This window comes from Euleptes europaea, chromosome 15 (assembly GCF_029931775.1).
Source record: "Euleptes europaea isolate rEulEur1 chromosome 15, rEulEur1.hap1, whole genome shotgun sequence".
NCBI classification, from domain to species: domain Eukaryota; kingdom Metazoa; phylum Chordata; class Lepidosauria; order Squamata; family Sphaerodactylidae; genus Euleptes; species Euleptes europaea.
In genome coordinates, this window is record NC_079326.1 from 50,469,406 (window position 1) to 50,489,587 (window position 20,182).

Here is a 20,182-nt window from a genome sequence, read left to right on the forward strand (position 1 = left end):
TTGAATCAGAATCTTAACATCCAACGTTTCACACAGTCTTGCATTCCTGAAGCCTGCTTCCGTGAAAATCCACAAGAGACTCAATTTATCCTCTGGATAGGACCACTGTATATATTTCTTGCATTGTCAGAGGCGTTACAGATGTTCAAGTTCTGTTCTGCAGCATCGTAATACGAATGCACACAACTCGGCAGTCAGCTTTTCATCTTATATGCTTCACTACACGTGAAGGGTAAAGTGCATAAAATAAAAAGGATCGCTGCTGAAAAGTCATCCACCAATTCCCATCAGACATAAGGGAGACACTTCGCCATTGTGATCCATTAGTCATTTTGCCTTCAAAACAAAGGGCACAGAATGAGAAACAAACGGCCATTAACGAGCCTGAAGGTTATATGCAGATGTCACGAGATTTCTTCTCCACAGCACCATGTATATTGCTACTTGTTGACCACGCTAACAATTTCGCTGGCAACTCTTGATTTTGGTAGGATTATGATATTTCCCTTTTGTCTTCCTCTGAAAACTGAAAGCCTTATCTTCAGTTGCCAGTTTTTTCTCTGAAATCCATTGCTACTACAGTCAGGGCAAACTTCATTCAGTTTAATGTTTCCAAAATAAGACAACAGCTTCAGAAAAGTCAGCGAGGACAGCCAATACGTGGAGCTGATGGGGAAAAAATCAGGGATCTGATTTTGGAAGACGTGTGTAAACACCGACGACAGTAAGCTATTTGGATATCACTTAAACCACAGTAGCACGGAGGAAGAGTGGCAGCGCCATGTAAGAATTGCTCGATTTGGTATTGGCAGTGAACGGAATCAAAACGGCCGTCTGCCACAGAACAGTGGAGGGTGACTACATCAAATACTGCGCCACCCTTTCTTCAGGGCAAGTTCTTCACCACCTTCCTTGTCTCAAGTGACGGATGAAGCTCGGAAGTCTCTGAATTCTTCGACCTCTGAAGATACTGCTCGTTCTTTGGTTTCGTGACCAACGTGGCTCATGCTGACAGTACTCTCCGGGTTTTCTTTGAAAACAACAAGATGACAAAATAGCATTCAATCCTGTTGCCTATCACAGAATCATAGAATCACAGAGTTGGAAGGGACCACCTGGGTCATCTAGTCCAACCCCCTGCACAATGCAGGAAATTCACAACTACCTCCCCCCCCACACACACACCCAGTGACCCCCTACACCATGCCCAGAAGATGGCCAAGATGCTCTCCCTCTCATGATCTGCCTAAGGCCATAGAATCAGCATTGCTGACAGATGGCTATCTAGCCTCTGCTTAAAAACCTCCAGGGAAGGAGAGCTCACCACTTCCCGAGGAAGCCTCTTCCACTGAGGAACTGCTCTAACTGTTGTTCTTAAGAACTATCATCCTAGCATCAGTTACTGCACACAACTTTAACCACCTGTTGGAGAACACAAGACCTTGTATATATGATAATAAAAAGGCAAGAGAATAGCAAGTCATGGTTTCCTCCTTTCTGCATAGCATGCACACAATCTTATACTGGCACTATTCTTAAAAAAAAAAAAAAAAAAAAAAAACAGAAAACCCTAGACAAGTGAAACCTCAAAAATGATTTCTCCTTGGTTAAGCTTGGAAATAGCCAAGCCTGCCAGGTATTGATGAATACGCTCATAAAATATGGCATATTGTATTGAGGGACAAAATGGAGGGCGACCATTCATTTCTTAGGCTGATAATGGGACATTGTGAGGCTCCGACGTCCAGTGAATACAGAGCTGGCTGGCTGCCGAGCACTTTTAAAACACACTAACCAACTCCAGCATACTTTTCAGTAAAAATGCGGGATACATTTGCATAGATCATTGAGAAGTTCTTTGCTCCTGTCCACAGAACCCAAGGTGATCAAAGCAAGAGCAAGGGATAACCACACTACACACTGTAGCTATTTCTATCCACCAGAAAACGTGAGCATTTCACATCCATTCAGAACATCAGATTGCAGTGACTCTTATCAACATAGAACATCCAGTTCTGAGAAGTCTTGGGAGACTCTAGAGATGTGTACTTACTACTAAGATCTGGATGGCGGTCTACAGTATGTGTAGGAATGGTGCAGGCATCTCCTAAAAGGATCTGACGGACTTCTTGCTCTGTGGCCTTAGCATCTTCTGTACTTCCGGCAGTTACAAGACAGCCCCTTCGATCTGGTACAGGTTGCTCTCCAAGCAGCGGTACAGTAATATTGTTCGGTCTTTGACCGGAACTGTCTTGAACAGTATGACCATGACCAATTATAGACTTGCTGGTTATTAGCCTCCCAGTGGGGTCCAGAATGTTTGAAGAGCCGGGCGGAGGGCAGCTATCCACCGTTAAGAGGGTTGCCGTTCCTTCAGCGGAAGTAAGCGCTGGCTGCAACTGCAACCCCTGAAAAACCAAAGCGATATTTTTCAGTCTACCTATGCATCCATCCACATGCTGTACCAGTGTGCCAGTATGCCAAGATCAGTTTTTGTATTCAAGTTGGGCAGATTCTGACTACTTAACTGGCTAACAGAAAATTCCAGACTGTTGCTGTTCGCCCATCAGGGTGAATTTAAGAACCCCACCCCCACAAAAAAACACTAAACTCTCAGAGCTTGAGAAGTCTGATCTCTCCCCACCCCCCACCAACAACATACATTTTCTGTTAATTCTGAGGCTTTTCAGTAATCATCTGGCCAGATTTTGAGCGACTGTTTCTTTTCTGTTTTAATTTACAAAGCCAAGTTTGCTATTACATAGGACAACGTTGCCATTTTAGCAGTTTTGGATAGCTTGTGAAAGAAATGGGTGACGGTACCTTGAGCTGGGCAAACACTCTGGGTTGGAGTGAAGAAAGGAGTTGAGTCATCTCTGGACCTAAGAGCTCCCTTGTCTGATTAGATTCCACCTTGATAATGGTTTTCTCTAGTGAACTTCCTACAAACACAACCAAAAACAAAGCAATATTTTCAATCTAGACACAAAGATAGATATTTGTCATCGTTTTCCATTCTGTACATGGGGGGTGTAGTCATCCATTTGGGTATAAGGCTGTGGCTGAACGGGTAGGGTTGCCAACCTCCAGGTACTAGCTGGAGATCTCCTGCTATTACAACTGCTCTCCAGCTGATAGAGATCGGTTCACCTGGAGAAAATGGCCACTTTGGCAATTGGACTCTATGGCATTGAAGTCCCTCCTTTCCCCAAACCCCGCCCTCCATAGGCTCCACCCCAAAAACATCCCAACGGTGGCACGAGGGAACTGGCAACCCTATGAGTGTGGGGAAGCTGCAATTATGACTCAAATAATTGGCTGGGCCATACCTCCCACCTCTCCAGCCAGGCAGCATGCCAGCTAGTGGGTACTGTTCTCCCCCCCACACACTTTCACATAGTGCCAGAAGGCTTAAAAGGCAGAGAAAGGAGGGGCCGTTGTTCAGCTGCTTGGAGAGCAACTCAAATTCACCCAGCAAACAGGCTGGGGGGCTCTGATCTGTGCAATTGCACCTTCTGGCTGGTGCCAGTGGAATGGACAGAGAAAGGAAAGTGGAGCCATCTTAAATTCTGGGGCATCTATTTTTGTGTTAAATCACGTTGGGTAGCCATAGCAGTAGAAAAGAGCAAGAGTCCAGTAGCACCTTAAAGACTAACAAAATTTCCAGTAGGGGATGAGCTTTCGTGAGTCACACCTCAGTATCTGAAGAAGTGAGCTGTGGCTCACGAAAGCTCAATACCCTACCAGATATGTTGTTAGTCTTGAAGATGCTAACAACCACATGAAATGCAGCAGCCACACAGAATTTCAACGCCAGCAGAGAAGAGAGCAATCGTTAGCAAAAACCCAAAGTACAACCTGATGACAACAGTAACAAAAAACCTGGGTAACTGCCAAAGGAAATATTGAGTGAAGGGTGTTTCCTCCGCACCTGGTGGCAGACTCAGTTCATCCCTCAATAAATCCAGTGCTGGGGAATAGCTGGGGGGAGGGGGGGAGGGGGGGAGGAAGGAAGGAAGGAATCATTCCAAAGCAAGCATAGTATGGGTTGGATCCTGTGACTCCATTCTGCTAGTAGTTTCCACAGTTGGTGAAACAGATCCTTAGGCTTTAACCATATGTGTTTGGCAAAGGAACAGACCAGAGTCTACCCTGAAACCTCCACCAAAATCAGCCTATTGAGGTAAAGCAGGAGTAATTCCATCTAGGGTCAAAAGTGACTGATGAACTCAGCTAAAGCAATCTTACTTGTATTTGAACTGCTCTTACCCTCAGCCGGTGGTGACGCAAATGTCACTGTCACTGTTTCAGTGAGAATGTTCCCGCCGTCTGTGGTCCATTGCAGCTGAAAAATGAACAACGGCAGACCTCAGAAATTGGACCCAGCACCCTGAAACGCTACCAGGCATCCAAAAACGCAGTGAAATATCACTAAAGTTTACTTATTCATTTTTAGTTTTCCTGACCTCAGATTGTTTTTTAACAATCGTTGACCCTGCTATTCTGGTCAAAAGCACTTCAACAATCTGATGCTGAGTCAAATGGCCTCCATTTAAAAAATAATATATCCCACGTTTCTTTTATTATGAAACTTGAAGCAGATTGCATTAAAATGTTGCTTTGGGAGCAGCTGCCACTACAGGACGAGGATCTACACTGTGTTACTGAAGTTAAGCTGTGGCCATCATTTTGTTGCTATGTCCACCATGCCATGTCAAAATTCCAAATGTGCCCGCAGGCTCAAAAAGGTTGGAGACCCCTGGTTTACACACCATACAGAACTCACTCTTATTAGGTAGTCAGAAAGATACCACCAACATGCAGAAGGAATGCACTTCAGAAATCATTGCACACTTCAATGCAGAAAGGTAATACTCAGTTTATGACCTCCTGATCTATGAACAATTCTGCCTTCTACCAATAGCGTCTTGCAACACAGTCCTGAGTGGGAGGGGAGTAGTTGGATAGGGCCCGGGGACGGTGCAGCTGTGCCATCTCCTAAGCGGCCTACCGGCCCAAAAATACAAGGAAAAAAATGTAATCTTTTTAAAAACCCAGTGAAACTCCTCCACAGCGTTTCATGGGGCTATGCCATCCTTTTGGCTGGTGCAAGTCCGTGCCAGCAAAAGGGGGTGTCCCCGGGGCGAGAGGGCTTAGGGAACACCCCCCTTTGGCGACACGAGAGCCCCTGCAATGGAGCTATGCTCTCGCGGCAGCTGTGTCGGCGCCCAGGCAAAGCACTGCAGTGCCGCTCCCTGCTGCCATCATAAGTGGCCCTGTGCTGGTGTAGATGCCACTTTAGACGGTGTAAATGGCATCTATGCCAGCGTGGGGGTCACGCCGGCTCCTAACAGCTTTCGCCCCCACTTCAGGATTGCTCTGTGAGTATTAGCAACTCTCTAACAGTGTGACTCCTTTATTAAGTCAATCCCAACAAGAGATGGATTGACTCAATAAAGGAAGCCACAGCCCTCAATTTGCAAGATCTGAGCAAGGCTGTCAAAGATAGGACATTTTGGAGGACATTGATTCATAGGGTCGCCATGAGTCGGAAGCGACTTGATGGCACTTAACACACACACAACAGTGTGATAAAAGCATGGAAGTCCAGAGACTGTTTTAAATGTTTACAGTTAAGCCTTACTGAGGTAAAACACCAGCAGAGGTTTTCTTTACTAGATGTGCCATCTGAAGCAAACAGATGGTGAATGAAGAATGAGCAGTGAAGCCTCAAAGAATGACCACAGAATCGAGTTCAAGGGGAAAGTGACACGGAAGGGAAGAGGCCAATATTACCATGGCTGGAACGGTTTCCGAGTCGTAGGCCACCTTCCCATTCTTTAGGGTCTTTTGCACTTCGTGAATGTGGTTCTTGATATCATTTACGGTGGGGAAGAATGACAAATTATGCCGTTCGGGCACTTCATCAGGTTTAAACAATTCCTGTTCCACAAACTTTCTGTTCAATATTACAGTGAAAGAGAGAAGACCATTACTACATATATATAATGAGACTTTTCTTTCCAATCCCTTCCCAACAAGCGGCCCAAGGTCACCCAGCAGGCTTCATGTGGAAGAGTGGGGAAACCAACCTGATTCACCAGATTAGCTTCTGCTGCTCATGTGGAGGACTGGGGAATCAAACCTGGTTCTCCAGACTTGAGTCCGCCGCTCATGTGAAGGAGTGGAGAAATCAAACTTGTTCTCCAGTTTAGAGTCCACCGCTCCTAACCACTACACCACACTGGCTCACTCCATCCAGCAACATTCAGCCATGCTAACCTGCTCTTTGCATTCGGGCAATTTTGTTGGATTGTTTCAGTAGAAATAAGGTTCCCAAAACTGATTGTAATATGGGCATAAACAGGAACAAGGCAGAGAAGAGTCTCAAATAGAACGTCAAGCAATACTAGTCTACAGCAAACCCTGAAAAAGATGCTGGCTGTACAACTACTACAACAAAGAGGGAAAAACTGCAAACTGCATTAGACTTTGACTTGTGACACTGCAGATATACTTTAATGCATAAGAGAGAAATTCTACCAGAATTAGAAAAATACCAAAGGCAGAAATTCTAGTGGTCAAGAGTTGGAGGAGGGATTTCCTCCTTCTTCCTGAAACGTCAGTATCACAACCCTCCAGCTTGAAACCAAACCAAGAGGATGGAGCCTACAAAGCCTTACCGTAACTGCTTCCTCACTGCATAGACTTGCTGTATCCCTTGAGACACGAGTTCCCGGATCTTATCTGCGACTTGTGGGTGAAGTCGTGATGGTAATACGCAGTTCTCATCTCTGGCTGTGTCATCGTCTTCCTCGGGAGATGGCACGGAGAAAGGCGACAGCGGGAGGCACAGCTCCTCCATGTCATGATACTGGTGAGCCTGCTGGCTGGGTAACTGCACATACCACCTGGTAAGAAAAACTGGCAGGTACCGTTTCTAAGCAAGACAGCAAAAAGGAGTCAATGATTCCTCTTCATGCAATAAGCATGGCAACACAGACGTTGCTGGTTATTTGTTAGCTGACTCCATGCCAGCAGCAAACTCTCAAAATACTTTGCCAAGAACTTACTTAATTAGTTTCTGATAACTCAAGAGTTGACATGCATGCCTGCAGCTCCCATTTTTGTAACTTCAAAACGTGTACACGTCCCACAGAGATTGGCAGGGTGGCTAGTGATTATAACAGATAGTCCTATCAAATCCTTAAGGGTTTTCTGACCTCCCACCCCGGGGGAAAACACACACATGCAGCCAGTGTTTGAACTGTATACAAAGTCTCCATGTTAGCCATGTAGAAAACAATTTTTGATTCATCACTGAGGAGATGCCTTGCCAAATACCCGCACAGATATAGAGGGCAGATGATAAGAAGAAGAAGAGTAGGTTTTTATATGCCGACTTTCTCTACCACTTAAGGGAGACTCAAACCATCTTACAATCACCTTCTCTTCCCCTCCCCACAACAGACACCCTGTGAGGTAGGTGGGGCTGAGAAAGCTCTAACAGACCTGTAACTTGCCCAAGGTCACCCAGCTGGCTTCGTGTGTAGGAGTGGGGAAACAAATCCAGTTCACCAGATTAGCCTCCTCCACTCATGTGGAGGAGTGGGGAATCAAACCCGGTTTTCCAGATCAGAATCCACAGCTCTAAACCACCGCTCTTAACCACTACACCATGCTGGCTGATAAGGATAAATAAGGCAAAGTGTGCCACCAAGTTGCAGCCGACTTATGGCGATCCGATGAAGTTCCACCTCATGGGGTGTTCACGGCAAGAAATGAATAAGAGATGTTCCTATTCCCTCCAGGATCAGAGGAGCACGCCTATTATATGAGGTGCTGTGAAACACAGGCAGGATAATGCTGCTGGAGTTGTCTTGTTTGTGGGCTTCCTAGAGGCAACTGGTTGGCCACTGTGTGAACAGACTGCTGGACTTGATGGACCTTGGTCTGATCCAGAAGGGCTTTCGTATGTTCTTAATAGAGGTGGTTTGCCATTTGCTTCCTCTGCACAGCAATTCCAGTCTTCCCCGGTGGTCTCCCATCCAAGTAATGATCACGATAAGATCAGGCTTATTTATTTATTTATTTCATTTATTTATTCCATTATCTGGACTATTAGGGCTGCTGGGGATAAGGATAAGCGTCCTTAAAATTACAAGCCTCCCTTTTTAACTTTAGTGTACAGGGGTAAAATCTGACCATGAAGCTGTCACAGGAATACAACCAGATGCAGTCAAGGATGGGCTTTTTACCTGATCAGGTGGAAAGGCAGCATAAAAATGTTTTAATAATAAGTTATTATTATTATCATCATCATTATTATTCAAGAAGAAGCAGCAGAGACATTACCTGAGCACCCCCCCAACCTCAATCAGGTTTTTCTTCAGCATGTTGAAAGCTTTTTCCTGCTCCATTCGTATGATTTTCTTATCGATTTGGGGATCCGTGGGAACCCTGTATTCAGGAAACTTCCGCACCTTCTTAATGTAGATCCTTCCAGAGGCCAAGGAAGAAGAAAGGAAGGAAAAGAATGACAGAAACATAGAAACAAAGAAAAAAGTGTCTCAGTCTATTAAAGCATTCCTTTCTAATGAGAAATAACTATTTTAAGTAGTGCAAGAGAGAGAACAGCACTTACAATGTGCAGGTGAATTAATAAGTGAGCAACCAGAAGGATCAAAAGGTGTTTACAGTGCAGTCCTAAGAATTACATCCTACTTAAGTGCATTGATATCGATGGGGGCAACTCTGCTTAGGATTTCAATGTTTCAGCCCATTCCTGAGAGCTGCTGCGGCTGGGGACAGAGTAGCAGTGCCGCCTCCTCCAATGAGGTTTCGCAGCTGCTCCAGGAGGAAAAAAGGGCTATGTTTTTTTTTTTAAGATGGAAAATGGGAGGGGGAGCCCCATAGAGAACAGTGATGCTACACCAACAAAAAGGTGGCACAGCACTGCCATGGCTTTAGGGGACGTTCCCGGGCTGAAAGGGGTTAGGAAGCTCCCTAATGGCAGCTCCGCCCCCCAGAATGCCCTGGGAAGGCCCCCCGGGATGCCGGTGCGGGGACTTCCGCCAGGAGGATGCCGGCATCTGAGGACCCTGCTGCTGCCACCATCCAGAAGGGCTGGTATAAGTGCCAGTTTATACGGTGCAAGTGGCATGGACTCCAGTACACAACCATTTGATATTTTTAATAAATTGAGGTCATTCCTCAGATTAAGTCGAAACCTTATCCCTTTTCAGTCAGCCTTCACTTACCTTGCAGGACAGGTGGCTTTGTAAAGCTGGCAGGAAATGTTCTCCGGCTCACTACTTTTTCTGGGCTGAAAGCCCTTTCTCCGAGGTCCATATTGACACTCCATCACTATGGCTCTGCTCCCTGATGGGGGGAAATGCTTAATACTCAATGGTTTGAAGGTCAGAGAAACGTATTTGTCAACAGAAATCAGTTATTATAGAGCACACATTTTAAGAAGATATGAGTTTGTCTGATTCGTGTTTCTAAAGATTGGTGGTCCTAAAAATTTAAATATTTCGAAGCTTGTTCCATATGAACATATGCTCATTGGGAAACAAGCTTTGAAATATTTACATTTTTAGGACCACTGAACTTTAGAAACATAAATTCCTTTCCTAACATGGCTATCGGAACTGCTCGAAAAGAAAGCTGATGTATCGCAAGTTGTTTGTTTTTTTAAAAAATAGATTCGACTTCTGGCTGAAGTTTGGTTCCCAAGGTGCTACAAAACTCCTAGATAACTCGCAACTAGATTTTAAAAGACTGCAAATCTGGATTTTTTTGCCACAGTTACCTGCACTTGCAAGCCACTCCACAGAAGCTACCAAAATATCTGACTGCACAGGTTTACACAGGACTCGTTCTCTGTCTACAACAAATATGTAGAGAATTATTAAAAGCTAATTTCTGTAGAACAGGAAACCAACGCAATCAATCTGAGCAAAACCCATTTTTGAAGGGAGTGATTGCATTGAAAGCAAAAATTTCAATACAAATATTGCCACTATATATTCAAGCTCCTCTCTGCAATAAGAGCAGGAAACTTCAGCAACACAGGACAAAACACTGGAAAATTCAGGTGTCTATCAAGGACATACAATTTATGTAAACAAACATCTGAAGACCACAAGGCTTACCTTGTCCGTTTCTGACCTTTCAAAATACCTACACCACAAGAAAACCGAGGCAGTGTCTCTTAAGCAAATCTAATCAGTTCAGAACAGGGGTGTCAAACATCCGGTCCATGGGCTGGATCCGGCCCCTTGAGAGCTCTTAACCTGCCCACGAGCCAGCTGAGGCAGCCACCTCCCTCAGTCCCAATCTAGGCTAGCAAGCCTCTGCAGGCTCACAAGCTGAGGCAGCCAGCCCCCACCCACTCTCAATCTGGGCTGGCAAGGCATGGCCCAGCCCAACCAAGGGCCATTTATGTCATATCCAGCCCTTTTAACAAATGGTTCGACACCCCTGGTTTAGAAGATACTTACCAGCATTGACAAACGGAATCCCATCATATGGGACATACTGTGATTTCCACATCAATCTTGTGGCAGGCTTTGCTGGGCTTGGAGACTGCCGTGTTCCCCACAAGCTCTGTGTTTGCTGTTTGTGCAGGATTAGAACACTGTCCAATTCCGTCTCACTTGAACAATAGCCACGATATGAGTCCCCAATTTTCTGCATGGAAAGGAGGTGAAATAGCAGAATTATTCACCAAAATAAAATGCTTTTGGATCAAAAGGTCAGTGTTGTAACAGAGGTGAGGACATTCATTGTAGTTCAGAAGGCTGCATGCACAAAACCTCAACACTTGATGAAATTTTCCATCCCTTTCAGAATCCTGAAAACATCTTTTCAATCCCCCAGGTTTCAAATAAAGTCTGCAAGTGTGAAATGAGCAACAGTACAAATGGAACATATTTTCTGGAACATCTGGAGCCTTTTGAGAGCCCTTTAAACTCAATGATGAACATGGATGAGAGTTTCTTCAGAATGTGTAATATTTCATGGACAATCTTTCACCACTTTACAGGGGTCTAATGAGAAAGTGCTACTGAGGAGAATGCACCATTTTACCCAGCTTTCTTTTTTAATAGCTCCCATGCTTACCTCACAGCTCCTGAGACGGCGAGCCCACACAGGTGTATTTGGGGGCAATGGCTGAGGGGAAACAGAGAAAGGGTCTTCCGATACCCTGAAAAATAATACAAAAACGGATAGACAACCGAACGAAACACGGATAGCCAGTCTGAACACATATCACGCAAATACGGACAATATTGCTGATTTATAATATTACAATGCTCAGGACAGATATTTGTAGGACATACTGATTTGTAAAGAAGCAGGCTACCAAAGTGAAAGACGCTGTCATTTCAAAAGACTACCCTGTCTATTCTGATCAAATTACTAAAATGGGGTGGGGAATGAGACTGAGGAAAGTGGAAGAGAATGCAAGAAGGATGGATAATATGCAAGAGGTTATAGTGCATAGCTTTTTTTAAAAAAACTGCTTATTGGGTTTTATTTATGAAGTTTGAATAATAAAAATTAAAAATACGTATTTTAATGTGAAAAAAGAAAGTTATAGTGATAATGTAATGATTGTTTAAGTCCTGTTTACGTGGGCAATAGTTTAATGGTCTCAAACAGGCAGGGGGGTAGATTGTGAATCAAAGTAAGTCAATTTTGAGAAAACATGCTGTGACTGCTTCATAAAAACCACAAATTAAAACCTAATGTGGAGAAACGTCCTTCACTTGGGGCTCATGCCCCTATAACAAAGTCTTGCAAACCCCTAGGCTAGGCTTGCAAACTCCTAGTGGTGTAGTAGTTAAGAGCAGTGGTTTGGAGAGGTGGACTCTGATTTGGAGAACCAGGTTTGATTCCCCATTCTTTCATTTGAGCGGCGGAAGCTAATCTGGTGAACTGGATTTGTTTCCCCATTCCTACACATGAAGCCAGCTGGGTGACATTGGCCTAGTCACACTCTCTCAGCCCCACCTACCTCACAGGGTGTCTGTTGTGGGGAAGGGAAGGTGATTGTAAGCCGGTTTGATTCCTCCTTAAGTGGTAGAGGAAGTCGGCAAATAAAAACCAACTCTTCTTCTTCGATATTGGTTTTTCCAATCAGCAGGAGCCAAGTGGGGTCAGGGGAGAAGAGCTAGCTGCTTTCAGAGCACTGGCTATCCCAAGAATCATCCTGCCAAATACCAGCCATCAAAATTTTATGAATGCAAATAGTTCTCCCAGCTAAAGACAATAAAATGACCATATCACAGTTCGGCGGATATTTGCCAGGTAGAAGGCAACAGAGACCTGAGGCTAGAGTGTCTCTTCCTGGGCACCTCAGAAAGATCTGACCCACCTGCGGTGTGGGGGAGAGATATATTCTCTGGACATGAGGGGAAGAGGGGCATTTTGGCAAATTCCATCTCGGAGCAACCTGCAGGAGGGGACTCTCACAAGACTCCATTTTGCACGGCAGCCATTACTACGTGGAGAAAAGGGCAGGCAGCCCGGACTGGGATTCCAAGGTAATGGGAAACTTCTAAAACCACTGCAGCAACTAAGCGAAATAGCCTGCCTTAGATTATGATCAGCTAGGGCATGCCAGAGACAGGTTCAGAGGACTGCATATTTACACCTTTTCTTTTATTTCTTGCTCTGTCGCTCCCGAGTATGTGTGTGGACATTTTCTTCTTAAAAAATTATTTGTTATAAATGTGAGTAGTCATTCTCCCTACCACATATACTTCCACCGCTCAAACATGTAATCCTGAAAGGGAGCCAGGGGAAAAGATGGTGATAGTTCAGTATATTGCTATTCCCCAGGAATACACAAGTGTGCCTCCTAGTCCAGAGGCAGCCAGAGATAGGAGTTCTAGCTGAAGCATGAAACTGACTAGACTGGGCTGGAAACTGACCAGATTCAGAGTCTGGGTGGACTGGACAGCCAGAGACCCCTCCCTGTCGTGAGTCAGCCTGAACTCTCCTCGGAAGAAGAGGAAGAAGGAGCGACAGAGCAGGGTGATGCACCAGGCAACTGGACCACAGGTCTGAACCAGCAAGGACAACAGATGCAGAAGAAGGTGGTGCATATTGGGAAGGAGCAGAGGAACAGAGAAGGTTATCACCTCCGGACCCACCCAGCCCAGTTAGCCGGCAAAGATCAAAGGTTCGGCTCAGTTTGCAGGCGAGGAGTCGCAGCACGAGATTGCAGGCCATTGGTCGTAAGTGTTTGCAGCAGCCGACACCAGCGAGTGATGCAGAACAGCTGGCCCAGGAAGGGAGTGAGGAGGAACAGCCATAAATCTTGGGCTGGCAAGTCAGTCAGTGTGGGAACAACTTAGCTAATTACTACAAGCTCTGTTGCTCGTGCTGAGATCTCTGCGCACAGTATTGGCTTGCTTAGGTGCCAGCTACCAGCTCCTGCCCTTCCGGCATCCCTGCAGAACCTGGGAGGACAGAACCTAGACCTTGACACAAAGGAACTCGTACTGGTGAGTGAACCTGTTCCTTGTTTAGAGGGCTGCCTTGGTTACGCACTCAGTCCACCCACACTACTGCGAAGAGTAAACTGCGACAGGCTCTGCTCCCCCCCAGTACCCTCCATTGCTGGGAGTGGAGTCAGAGGCCAAGAACCTCAGCCTGGTCCCTGCCTGTTCGCAACACTCCCCCACTGACCAGGGTACCAACCCTCTGGGGTCCAGCAGGATCCGAAGAGTGACTGGGTGCTTAGAGAAGACTTAGGACAGCCGGTGTGCACTCAGATCCCTTGGAGGGTGAACTGGGACAGGGCTTGATGGTCAGCAGGACCATTTCCCCACACCTAACAATAATTACCTACCTGGTGGTTGCCTTTTTCGATACTGTGAGAGATGCTTCAGGATGAAAGACATAACTGCTTGTATTGTCTGCTATAGCAGCCACTGCCACAGTTTGCAAATTCCCATCACAGTTTCTCTCCTGTGAAACATCTTTGGGAAAGATGAAACAAATTTTCCTCTTTAATAAGCATACAACAACTCAGTAACACTTGTAACAAATCATATTTCAGAACAATGGCAGACTGCTTTCTGGATCTGAAGCATGGATACAACTGGCCAGACCTTCAGGAATACAGACCAGTTCTTAGTTGCAGATGAGTTCTGTTCTAATCAACTCAGAGGACAGAGCTCTGGGACTGTGGGCAGGGAAACACGCCTGGTTCTAATCAACTCATCACCACAAGCTCTTTCAATAGGGGCTTTGCAAGACTGGTGCACAATTCTACAGCTGTTTCCATGATGAGTTACAATGGAGAGGCAGAAATTCCAAGTCACAAGAGGAAAAGAACAAGACCCCATTCCAGTTTATGCCAAGTACAATGCACCACTCAGCCTTCCCGCCTTGCAGAAATGACATCTGTGCAGCCAGAAGCACAGAGCCATGTCCCCAGAAAGAGAAAGGTAAGCAATCCCTCCCTAAGGCCAACCTTCACCAAGTAAGTTATAAGAAGGAAGGCACACGGAAGCACAAAGAGATGGGCCATACCACACTTTACATGTGCAGGAGTATCTGTAGAGAGGGTTAAGGTTTTCTTGAGTTTGTGTATTCTGCTTTGAGTCTCAGAGAGAAAGGTAGACCGTAAGCTCAGTAAACAAAACAAAAGGACCTGTAATGGGGGCATATGTTTCAGTGCATACTGGGAAAGGGATCTCCTAGAGTTCCTATTTTGGTGCTGACATTCTGTAGATACAGCCAGACAATCAATCACCATACATTCAATTTTGTTCTCTGGCATGCCAATAAAGGTTAATGATGATGATGATGATGTCCATACATGAAAGAGGGAAGAAACATTTAACTGTAGCAGTAGATTGGAGTCCCAAACATTTTGTGCACCTTTGGAATTCTGAGAGTGGACGGGGAATGTCACCCCAAAACGTCACCTCATAGGGCCACCAAGGCAGCTAACAATTTTTTTAATATATTTTATTAGATTTTTAATATACAAAGTGGGAAAGGAAAAGGGGTTTGGGAACAATTATAATATACAATACAAGATTGACATTCGGAACAGGTCTACTAACAAAAATTTTGTTACGGACCAGATTCAAGATGATAAGTTTAATCTGTAACCCATTTTCACTTCCATTGACTCTTTACCTAATGCATTGTCCAAGAGGAAAAAAGGTAAAGGTCCCCTGTGCAAGCACAGGGTCATTCCTGACCCATGGGGTGACATCACATCCCGACGTTTCCAAGGCAGACTTTGTTTGTGGGATGGTTTGCCAGTGCCTTCCCCAGTCATCTTCCCTTTATCCCCAGCAAGCTGGGTACTCATTTCACCGACCTCGGAAGGATGGAAGGCTGAGTCAGCCTTGAGCTGGCTACCTGAAACCGACTTCCGTCGGGATGGAACTCGGGTCGTGAGCAGAGCTTCTGACTGCAGTACTGCAGCTGAACACTCTGCGCCACGGGGCTCCTGCACCTTTCCAAGAAGAAAAGTGGGACATAAATGCTTTAATATAAAGGAAAGTATAATGGAATAAAGGAACATACATAATAAAATCTCATCTTAGGGTCCAATCCACTGTGTTTAATTAGTAATATACTCGTCTGATTTTGAATTAAATTTGATGTTGAAGTTTGAACTACATAATGCATTGAGAAAACAGGGTTTGAGAACTCCCAAGCACAATTCCCATACCTTCAGAGCTACTGAGATCCAAAAGCTGACCTTGGGGAATAATCACTTGTGCAATTCCTGGCTGAGTAGAAGGAACAACATGGAGCACTTGCCCATTCTCAGAACGGCTGGCAACAATCATCTTAGAAGCAAACAAAGAATGGGAATGATGAATAACTAGGATTTGCCTTAGTGTTTGGTACACCGATCACAATAATCTCTTTGGAACATGAAACTATTTACGTTCATTAGCCTTTATGTACTAACTGTTGGAAATCAGAGACTATTCTGCTTGGAACAGAATTTAATGCATATGCTATATCACATAATATAATGTGTGACATTATTTCAAGTAATTAAGTCATTGTAAAACATTTAACATAGTGAAATTATAGAGAATAAACCGCAACATTGTTTGGAACACTGATATAAAAGATACGGCTGCTGTACACAAACTACCAACGAGCTGGAGGAAGTAGTCCAGATTATTAGCAATCCTAAAAAAACCGCCCTGGGAATAAGCCCCAATGAGAAGACCTGTTTAGGGCTGCATACCTTAATTGAAACATCAATGAAAATTAATCAGAGGAAAATGGGATGGACAGAGAGGCAAAGAAAAAGTCAGAGCAAAGCTTCATTTCAGCTGAAAGAAGGGCTGCAAACCAGTTTGAAATTACAGGTTCATTTATATTTTATAAAATAATCAGAAACTGCTGAGCTCTGGGCCTGAATACAAAAGAGAAACAAGAGCTTTGTAAGATGCATTTGTTGATGGAAAATGCTCGCACTGCTCTCCTAACTATTTGAAGGCTATTAAGAGAACAATCCTAAGCAGGTCTAATCAGAATACTATTCTGGTCTATTCAGTGGGGCTTACTTCTAGGAAAACGTGCTTAAGAGTTTCTGTGTATGTGACACGTTTCCCTTAAAGTAGCCAAACAAAATCCTAAACACACTTCATAGCAGACTATGAGGCCGGTAGGTATATTAATCTGCTATTTTGGGAATGATTTCAGTTGATTTATCATTTGCCATTTAATCAATTGATTTTTTTAAAAAGAAAACTGCATTATTACTAAACCCTCAATATAAATTCCTTCTTGATATACTAGTGTTTTATGATACATTAAGGCTAACACATTTTTATTCCTTCCTACTTCCTTTACATGTGTGGAATAAAACTTTCCCTTGAAGCTGCCACAAAATCCTAGGGTTTTTTTCAGCGCAATATACCACCATAGCTACCCTTCTGGTTTTTGATATGTGGAAGGAACGGTTAAGAATTTAATAAGCAAGAAATCCTATTAGTTGTTAGAAAGAAAAGCCATCGCTTTTAAAATTTTGTCCATCCCCTATCGCACTCACAACAGTCTCTCTAAAACACAAACAACTGTGCATTTTACATCCATCTCCATCCATCAGTATTTGTCTCCAGCACTTAAAACGGGTCCCTGCTAATTAATCAACTGAAACTTTAGTTGATTAATTTACCAGTTAAACTAGTGAAAGCCTGATGCTATAGTTTTGACACGTGTGAACTTCAGTCTTAAAACTCTGACATGCACAGGAAGGCCTTTTCCAAAGCAGAAATGCCATCACCATTCCCCAGGTTAACCCTTCCACTCTAGGGCGCAAAACTCATCTAACAGCTGGGTATTTCAAGATGTGCTCACCATATGAGTACTGGACCCCTCTAAGGATTGTACTTCATAAAGGGAATGGCAGTTTTGGTCTACAAGTTGAAAATCTTCCCCAGGAAAAGGGGGCGGCTGGCATGGCCGTATTTGTGCATTCGGTGGTGGAGAAGCATTGTCTATGGCTCGCAGGACTCCATGAGACGCATTTGGTCCAAATGATGTGTTCTTGCTTTCCATACACGTTAGATGCTGACGAAGAGAAAGTATATTTTACATTTTTTCCAGGCATTTAGTTCAATCATTTTTGAGACAAAATAATGCCTATACTTTCTTATTCTTTTAGGATAGGAAGTCTCAAACTGAACCTGTTTCTACCAGCTAGAGTAGGAAACCAAAATTTCTATTAGTCTCTCATGCCAAAGAAAGAAGTCTTGCATGAAGCAACTGTACTATATTAAGATCCTGCTTACTCACAGACAATTTCAGTTTGTATTTCCACTTTTATAGCTGCTGAATGCTAGTGGATGATTTCTACCCAAAATGCCACCAGGCATCAAGGCTGCCTAGAAACTCTACTTATTATCCCCTGTATGTGCATTTCAGCTATGGTGACTCCATGGTAAATGAAACACAAATTATGCCTGATCACAGGCATAGGATGATTTTAAAAAATATTAGATATTTTTAAAAGAGATATTAAAAGATATTAAAAAATATTTGAAAGCAGGTCTTGCACCTGCATGCTTGAAAAGAAATGTAAAAGTCACTGCAAATAGGTCATAACTGTGCTCTTACCTGGAATACCTGGCCGCCACTTTCCAATTCTTCTGTATTATTAGAGTTGACTACCAGGTAGTCACTGGCTCTTTCCATATTATCATCATGGTCAACTCCATTTTCTTCCATTGCAGTGCAGGCTGGAAAAGAAACATTCTTCAGTACGTGAAACCTTAAACCAGGGGTCGGAAAACTCATTAGTCAAAAGAGCCAAATATCAACAGTACAACGATTGAGATTTCTTTTGAGAGCCAAATTTCTTAAACTTAAACTATATAGGTAGGTACACTGTTTATTAACTTAATAAACTTTAATTAAAGTTTTAAGTCTTAATTATACTATAGGTACACTGAATAAAACTTGATATCATACTTAATAGTGATCTTATTTATTGATAAAAATTAAATTGTAAGTCCCTGCCATTTCCCCCTCCCCGTCCGGAGTCCTCGTCTGGAGGCCTGGTCTACCGCCATAAAAGCCTATTGGTAGACCTGGCCTCCAGCTGAGTCCCATTGGGAGGCCAGGTCTACCCATTTGCTTTCTTGGCAGTAGACCTGGCCTCCAGAGGCCCATAGAAGCCAATTGGTAGACCTGGCCTCTGAAGGGGGACTTTTCCCCCTCCTCGTAGTCCAGGTCTACCGCCAAGAAAGCCAGTGGGTAGACGTGGCCTCCCAATGGGACTCAGCCGGAGGCCAGGTCTACCAAAGGAAGCCCGCCCCACCCAACAGCTGATAGGCGGGCGGGGGGGCAGGAACCTTGGCTAGAGGGGAGGGGAAGCTTTAGCCTCCCAACCATTGAGGGCAAGGGAAAGGGGGACCCGGCCATTCTCCACGGCAGGGGGGGGAAGAGACAGTGCACCCGCTCGCCCGCCCTCTCTCTCTCTCAGGCGCGCCGGCTCTGCAGCCCGGCTGCCGGTGCGAGCGGGCGCAAGAGCAGGGGCTCCGAACCAAGTTCGGAGAGCCGCACTCAACGGGCCAAAGAGCCGCATGCGGCTCGGGAGCCGCAGTTTGCAGACCCCTGCCTTAAACCTGCAAAAATGTATTTAAGCAGCTTTCTACATTTTCTTTTTTTCATATTTCCCAAGTAGATTTCACACATTTTAGAGACCAAAGCCTGTTCCCATTTGGAATCAAACACCCCTTGGTCTTCTGAACGCCCTGTTCTTCCTTCACAAAAAAGGAAACGTCCTTACATTATTACTCAATTCCTATTTAAATAGAATGTCAGTTAATCCTAACATGACTACATTGCTACCAAGTAATTAGTAGAAAGAAATGCAGTTTTAATTTCTAAGTTTCCAACGCTCAGAACAACCGGCATACATTTGAAGCAATTATGGTAAAAATACTAATAGATCAGAAACAAACAGGAAAATAAAAAGACCAGATTACATTATGCTTGTTTCATTACGATTGCTTCATATGTTAATGACCAGATCCTTTGCAACAGCCAATCGCTTATTTTAAATATTCTACTTTTTATTCTTCTACATTGATTCAAGTCACATTCGTTTCAAAAAGGTTTTAAAGGTCCACAAACTACACTTTGGTATCTGTCATGCTAATGACAATTATACACAAGTATCAAGTAAAATGTTGCCCACTCTACATTAATAGTTTATATTAATATTATATATTATGTAATTATATTATACAGTAATATTATATTATACAGTAATAAGTTACATACATATATATATATAGAGAGAGAGAGGAAGAAATTAATTATTTTATTTCCATAAAAGAGTCTTTCATGCAGTGGTATGCTAAACTTTTAAAATAAATATGTACATTATATTTAGTGCACTACAAAGATGAACACTATTAGCACAATATAGAGCTGAAAGATAACTCATTTGTATATTCATGGAAAGAGACAGACTCATGAAATACATCAGTGATTCCCAAACTTCTCGGGCCACTGCCACCTTGGTCCACAAACTCAACCACAGTGCCCCCTACCCTATCCAACAACACAATTGAAAGGGCCTACCTCTAGCGCCCCCCTGCTGCCCCCTTGCCTCTTAGGGCCCCCCTAGGTAATCCCACCGCCCCCCAGGGGGTGGTACTGCCCACTT

General features: G+C 44.0%; 1 protein-coding gene across 1 annotated transcript; it reads right to left on the reverse strand.

The window, feature by feature from the left end:
- Nucleotides 1-917: 917 nt before the first annotated feature.
- CARF (calcium responsive transcription factor) lies at nt 918-18,234 on the reverse strand. Its single transcript, XM_056861452.1, has 14 exons — nt 18,124-18,234; nt 17,365-17,577; nt 15,713-15,833; nt 13,868-13,997; nt 11,128-11,212; nt 10,506-10,695; nt 9,261-9,381; nt 8,356-8,499; nt 6,684-6,911; nt 5,797-5,959; nt 4,270-4,345; nt 2,824-2,942; nt 2,054-2,408; nt 918-1,030 (listed from the first exon to the last, which is right to left on the reverse strand). The coding sequence occupies exons 1-14, from the start codon at nt 18,232-18,234 to the stop codon at nt 918-920; spliced, it is 2,169 nt and encodes a 722-aa protein (XP_056717430.1).
- Nucleotides 18,235-20,182: the final 1,948 nt, after the last annotated feature.

Bases quoted from the DNA above. Each gene is read 5' to 3' on its own strand.
- CARF (XM_056861452.1), bottom strand. From the start codon at position 18,234: ATGGAAGAAAATGGAGTTGACCATGATGATAATATGGAAAGAGCCAGT. The intron at 17,578-18,123 runs GTAAGAGCACAG...TCTCTTCGTCAG, and splicing joins GTGGCGGCCAGGTATTCCAG to CATCTAACGTGTATGGAAAG. The intron at 9,382-10,505 runs GTAAGTATCTTC...TCCCCCCATCAG, and splicing joins GATTCCGTTTGTCAATGCTG to GGAGCAGAGCCATAGTGATG.